Source organism: Sus scrofa, chromosome 13, assembly GCF_054392235.1.
Source record: "Sus scrofa isolate SSC_HxYL_T2T_F1_AM1 chromosome 13, Sscrofa_HxYL_maternal_Yorkshire_Landrace_v2.0, whole genome shotgun sequence".
Lineage (NCBI taxonomy): Eukaryota > Metazoa > Chordata > Mammalia > Artiodactyla > Suidae > Sus > Sus scrofa.
The window spans coordinates 42,404,854-42,419,580 of record NC_139395.1 but is presented as its reverse complement, the minus strand read 5'-3'; the positions used below and the strand labels follow the sequence as shown (position 1 = coordinate 42,419,580).

The following is a 14,727-nucleotide window of genomic DNA, read 5'->3' as shown; positions in this document are numbered from 1 at the left end:
CCGACCAGTATCCACAAAGATGCAGGTTCAATACCCTGGCTGTGTTCAGTGGGTTAAGGATCTGGCATTGCTGCGAGCTGCTGTGTAGGCTGCAGATGTAGCTTGGACCCTGAGTTGCTGTGGCTGTGGTGTAGGCTGGCAGCTGCAGCTCTGATTCATCCTCTAGCCTGGGAAATTCCTCATGCTGCAGGAGTGGCCCTACAAAGCAAAACAAAAACAAAAAAGTACCTTTCAATCCAAATGAAATTACTCGTAACTTTTAGGAAGCACCTCCATGATATCTAGTTTTGAATGATAAATTTACCATTTCCATACTAGAACAGACTATGAGGAAGTCTCTAAATGCTGTGCAGGTTTTTTTCTCCTACATTAGACGTACTGAGTCATAGGAAAAGTTTTCTATTTTTAAAATGATTGAGATTATAGAATCATTTCGGAGATTTTTTTAAACAAATCTGGAGACCAGCAACATATATGTACTTGAACCTTTTACAAAGGTTGTGCATTCAGGATTATAACAGGAATTTGAACAGTAAAAGAAATGATGAAGGTCCTTAATAGGAGGAAGGATAAGTAAATATTAGCGACAACTCTATTTTCTCCCCATCTAAGCTTTAGTCCTCGTTGCCAAATGTCTCATGGACATGGCTATCCTGCCAGCCTCTCAAAGTTTACATGTCTCAAAAAAGGAGCAGAGGCCATCACTTTCCTTCTAAACTCAGCCTGGGTGCAAAAGGTAAGGGAGCTTGGCAGTTCCATCCCCGATTAAATTCCTTCCTTCTGTTACCAAGGTACCCCTATTTTTAACACTTCCAGTGCACACAACCTCAGCTTTACCACTGCCCAAACCAGCTCACCAACCCTACCCCATTTTCAGTCCTGAGGTCTTGTTTCGTCTCACCTTCCAAAGTCCCTTGAAATTATCTCTTGTCCCCATCTTCTCTGCCATCACAAAATTGGGCTGCCCAGCCTCATAATCAGTGCCCTCCTATTGCTTTCCCAAAGCATGCTGTATACATGGTAATTTTCCTAAAATCCCAACATCACTGTATTCCCTACTGAACTGACTTTGATGGTTTTTCAACTGCAGAGTAAAACTCGCCCCTTAGTCTGGCATTTCCAGGGATCTATAATTATTTCCAATCTATCTTTCCAATCTGGTCTCTAAGTATTCCTTACAGAAACCCTCAGTTCCAGTCCCTGCCACCCTGACCCGAGATCTTTATCCTTCTCTTTTTTTTTCTTAGGGCCATACCCATGGCTTATGGAAGCTCCCAGGTTAGGGGTCGAATCAGAGCTACAGCTGCGGGCTTACGCCGCAGCAACGCCAGATCCAAGCCATGTCTGTAAACCTACACCCCAGCTCACGGCAATGCCAGATCCTTAACCCACTGAGCGGGATCATAAATAGAACCCGCACCCTCATGAATACTAGTCAGCTTCATTACCACTAGGCCACAATGGGAACTCCCATCCTTCCCTTTCTTCTTTGAGATTTCTAAGCCCTCCCACCTCCTCCCTGTCCCCCACTTCCACCTGTCCAAATCGTACTGACTAATTAACACAGTCCTACTCTGTGCCAGGAGACAACATGCCTATTTCCCCCAGGACCTTCCCTTTTGTCTTTTGGTCTTTTCAGGGATGCACCTGCAGCATACAGAAGTTCCCAGGCTCAGGGGTCGAATCGGAGCTGTAGCTGCCAGCCTACACCAGAGCTACAGCAACGCCAGATCCGAGCCACGTCTGCGACCTACACCACAGCTGACGGCAACGCCGGATCCTTAACCCACTCAGGGAGGCCAGAGATCGAACCCACAACCTCATGGTTCCTAGTTGGATTCATTGCCCCTGTGCCATGACGGGAACTCCCAAGGACCTTCCCTTTTGTATCCTCATCATAAACAGCCTTTCCCTCTTCTAAGCTCTAATTAAAAAACACTGTGTGGTCCACATGTGTGGAACATAGTACCATAAGGTAGCAGGGATATAGATGCATCCTCCTCATCTACCACTGCATCCTGGAGGGCAGGAGACAGGCTTGCAGGTATTTATTGTTGTCAGGTAAGTTGGTTTGGGTCTGCTGAAAAGCAGAGGCTGAGAGGGAATTAGATGTCAGGAGAATTATTATGGGAAAGGGAGAAGGAGGTGGGGAGAGCTTTCAGACCACAGTTCAGGCCTGACACCGGCAGGAGAAAGGCAAGGGAGGAGCACTGGGGAGGGCGAGTGGGGCTGTGGCCCTGCCCCACGAAGGGTCCGGCCCTGCCGAGGGGCAGTCCTTGAGCCAAAGTCACCCACCTGTGTCCTGCTGGAAAGAGCCTGACTTTGTATTAGCTCTGCCCACCCACTGACAGCCTCGAGGCAAACCCCATGGTGGACCAGAGGGGCAGAATAGCCCAGAGTCCAGAGGAAGCTAATGTATGATAAATAAGTGGAGAATAGGTATTTAATGAAAGGAAACAAATCAAGAAAAACTCAACCCAAAACAATATTGTGCTGCTTTAGATGGAGCAAATTTGGCACACAAGGGAGTTCCTGTTGTGCCTCAGTGGGTTATGAACCCAACTAGTACCCATGAGGATGTGGGTTGGATCTCTGGCCTCACTCAATGGGTTAAGGATCCTGCGTTGCTGTGACCATGGCGTAGGACAGCAGCTGCAGCTCCAATTCCACCCCAAGCCTGGGAACTCCCATCTGCCACAGGTGTAGCCCTAAAAAGAAAAAAAAAAAACACACAAACATTTAGATTTATAAAAAGATGTTAGAAAAGGATGAGATTTTTGAAAGAGGAATCAGTAGAACAGGAAACCTTTTCTTTAAAGGGTTAGAGAGTACATAGTTTAGGTTTTCTGGGCCATGTGGCCTGTGTTGCAGCTGTTCAACTTCACTGCTGTAAAGGGAAGAAATAAAGGAGTGTGGCTGGGCTGAATAAAACTACATTTGCACAAACAGGCTATGGAATCAACTTAATTGTGAAATCAATGTAGTAAACTGTGACCAACTTAAAAACAACAACCCAGAAAGTATTTCCCAGAACAAAAAATATTCCTGGATATTGTGTGTGGCAAGGGTAACTACTGTTAGGAAACTCTTATTTTTATGGGCTATGATTAAAATATAGTTTTCTGAAGGCTGGGATCAAAAAAGCTGGAAAAGCATGTGTCTCTTACACCATGACTCGAAACTCACTCCATCAGTGGTGTGGCGGTGAGGAGGGGGGCATTGCTGAAGGGAATGGCCCAGGAGATGTTCACAAAACCCATCCCTCCAAGTCTCCTCTGGCTTCTCTTTGGGTCACAGCACGAGGACACAGCACGTTAGCCTGGCTTTCTAGAGCCGAACTGCAACATGAACAACATCCTAGTACCTGCCTGCCCAGCAACTTTCTAGCGCAGTGTCCCGTATCACACACTTTGTTTTTTCCCTCTCTTTTCTTCTTCTTTTTGACAATTATAAATTCAAACAGAGAAAGTCTCCCTTTGATAGTCCTCATCATAAACTGAGTGGGTAGAAAAACTCTTCCTCCTAAAGACATTCCTTTTAACAGTGACTATTTACTGAGATATTGACATACACAACTGTTATTTAAATGTACTATTATAGAAAATGCATTTTAGAAAATGAAAACATCACCTGTCATTTTTATGTGACAGATCTAATTCTATTTTGGATATATACTTTGAGCCCAATAAACATCTTATTAACCTTTTTTTCTGACTTGGCTACCAAGAAGCCAAAACTAAATCTGATGTTTGAGTAACTGTTTTATCTTATCTTATTTATTTATTTATTTATTTTTCTTTTTATGGCTGTACCTGTGGCATATGGGAGTTCCCAGGCTAGGAGTCAAAGTGGAGCTGCAGCTGCTGGCCTACGCCACAGCCACAGCCACAGCCACAGCCACACTGGATCCTTAACCCACTGAGCCACAATGGGAAATCCCCAGTGACTGCTTAATCACTTCCATCTTTTTAACAATCTCTCTCTCTCTCTCTTTTTTTTTAATTTTGTTTTGTTTTGTTTTGCTTTTTAGGGCCATACCTGTGGCATGCGGAAGTTCCCAGGCTAGGGGTCGAATCAGAGCTGTACCTGCCGGCCTACACCACAGCCACAGCAACTCGAGATCCGAGTTGCAATTGTGACCTACACCACAGCTCACGACAACACCGGATCTTTAACCCACTGAGTGAGGCCAGGGATCAAACCCGCATTCTAATGGATCCTAGTTGGGTTCTTGGAACTCCCCAATCTCCTTTCTTTAGAAGGCAACTGCTTTCCATTTCAATCATCCTAATATGTATCTATTACTGTGGTGATTAAGTTTTATTGCTGAACTCCTTAAATCCTTTCTTGAAGTAGGTATATTTAGATTAAACATACATGAATAGTAACTATCATAGTCAAATAACTTTACAAATTAAATGTAAAGTGGCTTCCTATATGACAGCAATAGAATTGAGGGCAACATGATAAAGACAAACTTTATCTTTTTTCCCCTCAAATTTTTCACACTAAACTATTTTGAAAGGTGGTATTCTTTTCACTTTCTACTCTGGAAAAACTCTTGGGATAAAGAGCTGGATATTCATGTGAATTTTCTTTTTCTTTTTTAATTCCTACCCTCCACCATAATAAGCACAAAATATTTAAATTTGGTAAATTACAATAAATTGAAATAAGTTAAATGCCTGACAGATTCTACGCCCTCCACTTCCTCTCCCAACTCCCCACCCTTCCGTACTAATTACAGATTGAACCACAAAGCTTACCTCCTCATAGGTCTCAGGTGGCAAAACATTTCTGGATATATATGTAGGTCAACTTCCAGGCATCCATTAATTGCTTAAAAAGTTAAGCAGATACCAGTAGTGAACAAGTGGAATTTGAAATTAAAAACACATTACCATTTACGTTAGCACCCCCCAAAATGAAATACTTAAGTTATAAATCCAACAAAATATGTCCAAGATCTGTAAGAGGAAAACTACAAAACTCTGATGAAAGAAAACAAAGAAGTAAATAAATGGAGAGATAGTCCACGTGGATGGACAGGAAGACTCAATATTGTCAAGACGTCAGTTCTTTCCAACTTGACCTACAGAGTCAATGCAATCCCAACCTAAATCCCAGCAAGTTATTTTATGGATGTCAACAAACTCATTCTAAAGTTTCTATGTAGAGGAAAAAGATTCAGAACAGCCAACTCAATATTGAAGAAGAATAAAGTTGGAGGACTGATCTTACTCAATTTCAAGACTTACTATAAAGCTACAGTAATCAAGAAAATGTGGGACTGGTGAAAAAAAAAAAAAAAGAACCATGGAACAAAATAGCCCAGAAACAGACCTGCAAAAATACAGCTAACTGACCTTTGACAAAAGAGCAAGTCAATACTGTGGAGTAATAATAATCTTTCAACCAATGGTGCTGGAATGATTGGACATCTACATGCAAAAACAATCAAGTCACACACTTGTTTTTACACCCTTCACAAAACTTAAGTCAAAACAGATCTAAGACCTAAATGTACAACACAAAACTACAAAATTCCTAGAAGAGTACCTAGGAGAAAACCTAGATGAGCTTAGGTATGTCAATTACTTTTTAGGTACAATACCAACCAAAGGTAGGATCCATCAAGGAAAGAACTAATAAGCTGAATTTCATTAAAATTAAAAATTCCTGCTCTGTGAAAGACAATGTAGAGGTAACAAGAGGACAAGCCATAGTCTGGGAGAAGATATTTGCAAAAGATATACATATCTAACAAAGGACTGCTATCCAAAATACACAAACTCTTCAAAACTCAACAATGAGAAAATGGACAACCTGATTAAAAAACAAGCCAAAAACCTGAACAGACACTACCTCATGAAAGAAGATAAAAATTTAAAAAGAGGAGTTTCCATTGTGGCTTAGTGGGCTAAGAACCTGATACAGTCTCTGTGAGGATATGGGTTTGATCTCTGGCCTTGCTCAGTGGGCTAAGGATCCAGCCTTACCACAAGCGGTCACGTAGGTCACAAAAGTGGCTCAGACGCAGCATTGCTATGGCTGTGGCGAGGCCTCAGCTTCAGCTCTGATTTGACAGCTAGCCCAGGAACTTCCTTATGCCAAAAGTGCGGCCATAAAAAGAAAAAAAAAAAAGGCAAATAAGCATATGAAAATACACTCCATATCTTATGTCATCCAGTAAATGCAAATTAAAACAACACTGAGGTACTGTAACATACTTATTAGAGCAGCCATAATTAAAAAAAAAACAAAAAACACTGACAATACCAAACGCTACTGATGATGTAGAGCAAAAGGAACTCTCACTCATTGCTGATGAGAATACAAAATGGTATAGCCACTTTGGACAGTTCCAGACCTTCTTAAAAAACTAAACACACACTTTTACCATACGATTCAGCAAGCACACTCCTTTGTATTTATCCAAATGAACTGAAAACCTAGGTGTACACACAAACCTACACACAGGTGATGACTGCAGCTTTAGTCATAATTGCCAAAACTTGGAAGCAACCAAGATATCCTTCAGTAGGTGCAGGGATAAACTGTAGTACAGTCAGCAAATTGAATATTATTCAGTGCTAAAAAGAAATGAGCCATCAAGCCACAAAAAACCATGGAGGAAATTTAAATGCATATTAATAAGTGAAAGAAGCCAATACTCTTATGATTCCAATTACATATATGACATTCTGGAAACAGCAAAACTATGGTGATAATGAAAAGATCAGTGGCTGGAAAGGTTGGGAGGGAGGAATGAATAGTTGGAGCACAGAGACTTTTTAGGGCAATGAAACTACTTTGTATAATAATACTCCAATAGTAGATACGTAAGATTATACATTTGTCCAAAACTCAAGGAATGGACAACGCCAAGAGTTAACCCTAATGTGAACTATGGTCTTTGGGTGATAATGATGTGCTGATGTACTGTCATCAGTTGTAACACATGTACATCTCAGGTGTGGCAGGGAGGGGGCATGTGGGAACTCTGTCAGTTTTGCTATGAACCTAAAACTTCTCTAAAAAAAGCCTAAAACTACCAAGGGAGGCAAAAGACCTGTATTCTGAAAGCTGTAAGATGCTGATGAAAGAAATCAAAGACAACACAAACAGATGGAAAGATATACCATGTTCTTGGACTGGAAGAATCAATATTCTCAAAATGGCTATACTATCCAAGGCAATCTACACATACAACGCAATCCCTATAAAATTACCAATGGCATTTTTTTTTTTTTACAAAACTTGAACAAAAAAAAATTCAAAATTTTTATGGAAACACAAATGACCCTCAAGAGCCAAAGCCATATTGAGAAAGAAAAACAAGGAATCAGGCCTCCTGACTTCAGACTATACTACAAAGCTACCGTCACCAAAACAGTATGGCACTGGTTGCAAACAGAAATACACATCAGTGGAACAGGAAAGAAAGCCCAGAAATAAACCCACGTACCTATGGTCAATTAATCTGTGACTAAGGAGGCAAGAATATACAACAGAAAAGAGACTACTTCCTACATAAGTGGTGCTGGAAAACCTGGACAGCTATATGTAAAATAGAACATTCTCTGAGCCCACACACAAAAAAACTTCAAAATGGATCAAATAATTAAACATAAGGCCAGGTACTATATAAATCCTAGAGAAAAACATAGGTAGAGCAACTTTGACATAAATTGTAGCAGTACATTTTTAGGTCCACCTCCTAGAATAATGAAAATAAAAACAAAAATAAACAAATGGGACCCAATTAAACTTTAAAGTTTCTGCACAGCAAAGGAAATCATAAATGAAATGGAAAGACAACACATAGAATGGGAGAAATTTTTTTGCAAATAAAGCAACCAACAAGGGGTTAATTTCCAAAATATACAAACATCTAATGCAGCCGTGTGTGTGTGTGTGTGTGTGTGTGTGTGTATCAAATTAAAAAATAACAGATTTAAATAGACATTTCTCCAAAGAAGTAATAAAGATGGCCAAAAAGCACATGAAAAGATGCTCATCATATCTAACTATGAGAGAAATGCAAAGTGAAACTACAATGAGGTAGCACTTCACACTGGTCACAATGGCCATCCTCAAAATGTCTACAAGCAATAAACGCTGGAGAGGGTGTGCAGAAAAGGGAACCCTCCTACACTGTCGGTGGGAATGTAAATTGGTATGGTCACTATGGAGAACAGTATGGAGGTTCCTCAAAAAACTAAAACTGGAGTTGCCATATAATCCAGCAATCCCACTCTTGAGCATATATCTGGAAATAATTAAAGCTCTAATTCGAAAAGACATTTGTACCTTTATGTTCAAAGCAGCATTTACAACACCCAGTACATGGAAGCAACCTAAATGTTCATCAACAGATGAATGGATAAAGAAGATGTGGTACATATACACAATGGACCATTACTTGGCTATAAAAAGAATGAAATAATGCCATTTGCAGCAACGGGGATGGACCTGGTGATCATCATATTCAATGAAGTAAGTCAGGGAAACACAAGTATTATATGATATCACTTATATCTGGAATCTAAAATAGGATACATATGAACTTATTTACCAAACAGAAACAGACTCACAGATGGAAAACAAACATATGGATACCAAAGGAGAAAGGGGAAGAAAGGGATAAATTTGGAGGTTGGGATTAACACATACACACCACTACATACAAAAAAGATAACCAACAGGACCTCAATTTTTTTTTTTTTTTTTTTTTTGGCTTTTTTGGGGCCTCTCCCGCGGCATATGGAGGTTCCCAGGCTAGGGGTCGAATCGAAGCTGTAGCCACTGGCCTCCGCCAGAGCAACAGCAACACAGGATCCGAGCCGAATCTGCAACCTACACCACAGCTCACGGCAACGCTGGATCGTTAACCCACTGAGCAAGGGCAGGGACCGAACCCGCAACCTCATGGTTCCTAGTCGGATTCGTTAACCACTGCGCCACGACGGGAACTCCTCAATATTTTCTAAGAACCTATAAGGAAACAAATCTAAAAGAGAATATATAGGAATTCCTCCTGTGGCCATAAGGGGTTCGTTGGCCTCTTGGGAGCACTAGGAGGCAGGTTCGATCCCTGGCCTGACACAGTGGGTTAAGAATCTGGTGTTGCCGCAGCTGTGGCTTAAATCTGCTCCATGGCCTGGGAACTCCATATGCCTCGAAAAAGAGAGAGAGAGAATAGAGATATACATACACACATGCACACACACAAACAACTGAGTCACTGTATTGTACCTCTGAAACTAACCTGACATTGTAAACCAACTATACTTCAATTAAAAAAACAAAACAAAACTACTCTAGCTGAAAAAATACACTCCTTTACCTAAATTCAGCAATAACACAACAGTATCTGTTTGACCATGGATTTGATAGGCTGATCCTTTTTTTCTTCTGGTGCCTGTGCCCTTACACACACACAAATAAGTACGGAAAGCATCTTCAGCACTTGGGAAAAGGCTGACACAGCCATCTGGCATTTCACAAGGGAAGGGATTGAAGCTGCAGAAGCCAGATGGATACCCTAGACCTGCAGTCTAGGGCTTTTGAAACTGCTCTCCATGGTGGGAGAGGCACCCAGGGTGGAGGGGCGGCCGCCTGGCTGTGGTGAGACTGGCAGAGCAGCAGCCACAGGGCCCTGGCTCTCCTGGACCTGCGGGGTGTCCATCACCTCCTGCCCCTCCCCCACCCCGGTGCTGCTGACCTAGCGGGACCCTAGGCCCTAGACCACAAAGACTCATGTGCATGTCAAGACCTGGGATCCTCGAAACTATAGGTAGCAGAGTGTTGCCATTCTTCAGTCCCTTTTATAGCGCCTGAGCACCCAGCTAACTCCACCCCACGGTGGGAGGAGCAGGCTGGAGAGAAAAGGGAGTGTGGAGCTGCTTTTGTGTGGCCAGCAGGCGGCGCTGTGCCCTGAGCAACCGGCTCCAGGATGAGGCTGCTTCAAACACACCCAAGGCACCTTGTGTCTCACTTCAAAGCCCGCCTCTTATTCCCACCCTCTTTGGCTAGATGTGAGCCCCTGCTCTGGCGCCTCCAGTGAGCCCTGGGGTCTGCTCCTCTATTTCGCCTTAAACACCCACGATCGGAGGTGCCCCTACATAGGCATTTCCTAGGTGGCCAACTGGTCCCAGTTTCCCCAGGACCTTCTGGCTTTGGCACTGTACTTGCCCCATCCCAGGAAAGCCTTCGCTCTCCAAGTCCACATGACCTTGATTTCTGGGAGTGGGGGTGGGTGTTGGCAGCCCCGTGGCAGGGGCACTGGAAGGAGCCAAAGGTCTTCCTTGACCACCAAAGTTTTGCAAATGCCCCTCGGCCCCTCTTTGTCACAGCTGTCACTGTGGCTCTGAGAAGTCCCACAGGAAAGAAATTCGGGCCCCATTTAACTTGTTCTGTTCTAAAAATCTTTTTTTCTTTCTTTTTTTTTTTTTTGCTTTTTAAAGGCTGCACAGCGGCATATGAACGTTCCCAGGCTAGGGGTCTAATTGGAGCTACAGGTGCCAGCCTACACCACACCCACAGCCATGCCAGATCTTTAAGCCACTTGAGCCATGACAGGAACTCCTGTCCCAAAATTCTTAAGATCCTCGAAAACCCACAGCGTGAGGTCAAACACTACTGCCTCCAGGCACACACTGGGAAATGCTGAGTAAGGGGCCTGGCTCCTAGAGTATAACAGCTGGTGTTACCCCCTCTCTCTACACATACACACACAGATACAATCTGTTAACAATGTGAATGCTTGGTCCCCTGTCCCTCCCCACTTGCTCAATCAGAGCCCGTGGGTGGTGCCCCCTGGTGGTTTGGCTGTGAGGCCAAGCTGGGAAAAAGTCTCCAGGCCAGTGGTTCTCAGCTCAGCCAACCAGTTCCATCTCTTCCCCAGCCTAGGCCCAGGCGAGAGACAGAATCTACCCCAGGGCTGGGCATGAGCTGCCCAGCTTCAGACAAGACCACCAAGCTACAGTCATCACAACAGCCTGGCCTTGACACTGAAACAGACTCTTGGGTCACTGGGACAGAAGACAGAGCCCAGAAAGAAACCCGCACACCTAGGACCAGTGACGTTTGGATGGAGGAGCCCAGTGTAGAGAAAACCGTCTGTCTCTTCAGCAGGTGGTGTTGGGAAAGCTTCAATGAAGTCAATGAAGTTAGAACATTCCTTACACCATGTTCAAAAATCAACTCAAAATGACTGAAAGATCTAGATATATGACATAACACCAAAAAACCCCTGGAAGAGAACATGGGCAAAACTTTTCCAACATAAATGTAGCAGCATTTTCTTAGTTCAGTCTCCCAAGACATAAGAAATAAAAGCAAAAACAGACAAATTTTATCTAGTAAACTTAAAAGGTTTTGCAGAGCAAAGGAAACAAAAACAAACAAACAAACCCCCCCCCCAAAAAAAACAAAACAAAACCTGACGGTCTGGGAGAATATATTTGCAAATGATGTGATTGATGGGTTAATTTTCAAAGCAACCTCTTACAAAAGTTTTGAAATGCCATATTATTCACATGATAATCACCAGAGAGGAAATCCTTACTTCCTCTGCTTATGAAGCTCTGAGCTTTCTCCATGATTCCATTCTCAAAGCCCTATGAAGCAGTGCATGCATTCTCTCAAAACAAATCACCCCGTGGCTCATGTTCTAGTCTATCAAATCTTAAGCATTAAAAATTATTTTCATAATGTAGTTAATACATTTGAACCAAGGGTAATGTAATGAAGGATAACTACCATTAAGAGAATGATAGGAAGATGTATTTTAAAGACAAATCAAATTACCTTTTAGAAAAATGCATTTTCCAACAACAATGGATGCTTCCATTCATTTTCCAGTTGACTGGTACAGTCATGTCATATAGAAATTTGTTTTTATAGCTATTCTTTTAAATGTTTAAAAAGGTGATTTTTATGTAGCCATTCACTATCCTATTCTGTTTGAGACAAACATAGAAACCAGAATTTCTCCAACCATTTGTAAGACTTCTGAGATTAAATGGTGTTACAATGAGGAAGAAAGAACCATTTTTACTAAAGTTTCAGTGCTGTCTATAATGGACTGAATTCTCACCAAGCGTAATCACAAAGCACCTAAACAATCTAGGCTTAGTTAAAACAGGACAGGTGAGGTAGGATGTAGGTGAGCCCCTGGGCTGAGAACAGCTGGGACTTGTTAGGCTGAGTAAATTACACCTTGCTTCTCTTTGACACCTCAAGGAGAAAGTTAATGGCAGGAGCTGAGCTCTGTGGGAATAGAAAAAGATGACCACATCAATCACTCTTACAGTCAACTACACATGTGCAGAAAGACTCCTGGGGTCAAAAAGGGAAGGGGGGGGCAGGCCCCCATAAGTTCTGATAACTGTGCCATAACCCTTTGCTCTGGAATCCATCTTGGCCAAAAGATGCATGGGGGCTGGGGCTGGGTCCCATCAGGTGTGAGAAATAAAATAATTGGCCAAAGGAAGACAAAGACCCAAAAGAACTGTCCTATATATGTGATTTAAATCACTTCTCTGGCACGCTCCTCACTGAGGGGGATGCCAGCACCCTCATTCCTCCTTTGGGTGGTATTATTGCTTTGCTTCTGCCTTAGATAAATAGACTACCTCTGTGTGCTCTCCCACATGTTGTCCTGTGTTTCCGACAGTAAACTTTGTACTTGTTTTTACAGTCTTTGCCTCCTTAAAACATTCTTGCTTTCAACATGGGGAAGAATCAAGGCAATTTTGCTTTTCACCTCTGGCTAGGATTTCTAGTTTTTACCCCGGCTGCCCAGGTTCAATTTCTGAGCAGAAAATTAAGATCTCGCTTCTAGCCGTTATCTCTGAAATCACAGGTACCAGTCTCAAAGCTTGCGAAGAGACCAGAAGAATATACATATCCAAGCCAGAATTGGCTCTCTCTAGGTGGTAGGATAGAAGGCCTTTACTATTTTTTATTTCCTAGTTTATTTACACCAAACACATGAAGGGTGTACTTAAAAATTAAAATCAATGGTTCTAGGAGTTCCCGTTGTGGCTCAGTGGTAACAAATCTGACTAGGATCCATGAGGGCACAGGTTCGATCCCTGGCCTCACTCAGTGGGTTAAGGATCCGACATTGCCATGAACTGTGTGTTGCAGGGGGCAGAGTAAGCTTGGGTCCCATGTTGCTGTGGCCATGGTGTAGGCTGGCGGCTGCAGTTATTCGACCATTAGCCCAGGAACCTTCATATGCCATGGATGTGGCCCTAAAAAGACAAAAAACAAAAAAAATTCAATGCCTCTAGCAGTTAATGATGAAAACAAATATAGGAGGAATGACTGTTGTTCATTCATTATTTCAGATGGACCCCCACCCCCGGGAAATCTGCCCAACAACAGTCCTGGACTGTAATCCCAAACTAGCTCCAAAAGAAAGCAGCTCTTCCTGCTCATACATAATAATATTTCATTTTTTATAATAAGGAAAGCTGTGCCACTTAACTGCAAAGATGCTAGTGAGCTAAAACTGTGGACAGGAAATGAGGACTAATACTCAAGAGGCATATGATCACCCAGTAATAGGAATGGGAAATAGATGAAAGTAATACGCAGCTAAGCATAAAGCTCTAACCAACATTCTTTTCTCAGCATAAAATGATCCTCCATGAAGCCTTGAAAAGTCGGAAGTACTGAAAGCACTTAAACCTACCATTGCAACAACAACACAACCTGTTTTAATGGTCTGTTGCAGCAACATTTAGAAGTTCATGAAATCACAATGTCTCCATCTGAGAGCAGCAATGTAGGTGATCCAAAAGTCAAGCTCTATTCCACATTTTCCAAAAGGAGACATCAAAACACAACAGTGAAAAGAAACTGTCATGATCCATGATTTGAAATAAAAGGGTCATTTTGAAGTTTGAAAGTTAAAGCATACTAAAAAGACAGTAAAACATTTCGAAATTAACTTAGAAAACGCAGGCTGCCTCCCATTTGATTCACAAAGAATTTTCGAGGCAGGTAGCCAAATTACACTGTTTAGGAGTTTACATATCTTGACATGTAGGAGTAGGATTTGTCTTAAGAGTTACTTCAGAATTAGTCTCCAAAGAGTCACTCACAGCAAAGTTGCAAAAATCAGGGAATGTTCTGTCAATTTTCTACTGTACAGCAAGGTGACTCAGTTACACATACATGTGTACATTTTTTTCTCACATTATCATGCTCCATCACATAGGAGAAAGTTGACAGAACGCTGTAAACCAGCTATAATGGAAAAAAAATCATTATAAAAAAAGAATAAAAACCAATGGCTTCTAGCTTTCAGATATTTCCATTGAGCCCATGTGCATCTAATGAAAAACAGCAAATAAATAAATATTAGCATTAAAGAGACAAAAAAAATCAGGAAATGTATCCTTAATGACTTCCGAACTTGGAGCATGAAGTATGTTGTGCAGAGAATTATGGAGCATGTTTTAGAAGTGTTTCTGGCAAAGATAATCAAAGCCAAAAAAAAAAAAAAGACAAAGTTTCTATACTTAAATGTATGGTCTTCAGTTGTCCAGAAAATTATTAAGTGCAACAAGAAATTCTCCCAAGGAAAATAAAATGGTCTGGAATGTAAGTCTGAACATTAAATCATGCTTTCTGCATTTAGAAAGAAAAAAAAAATCAGCCTAGTACAGGTTAAAAGTTAAGTGTTTCTGTCTGCTTTTTTGGTGAGTC

General features: G+C 41.9%; 1 protein-coding gene across 49 annotated transcripts in view; it reads right to left on the bottom strand.

The window, feature by feature from the left end:
• The window catches only part of TCAIM (T cell activation inhibitor, mitochondrial), a 55,670-nt gene that overhangs the window by 34,116 nt on the left and 6,827 nt on the right, over positions 1–14,727 (bottom strand). For 38 of the 49 annotated variants that reach the window (XR_014822885.1, XR_014822896.1, XR_014822891.1 and 35 more), the window contains one exon: positions 4,767–4,839. The exons of the other annotated variants lie outside the window; for them this stretch is intronic. Coding sequence is in view for 8 of the 38 variants with exons in the window: in XM_084987993.1 (XP_084844119.1) it covers positions 4,767–4,795 (29 nt within the window). In the remaining 30 variants the exon portion in view is untranslated. The remainder of the gene's footprint in view (positions 1–4,766; positions 4,840–14,727) is intronic. 49 annotated transcript variants of the gene reach the window in all.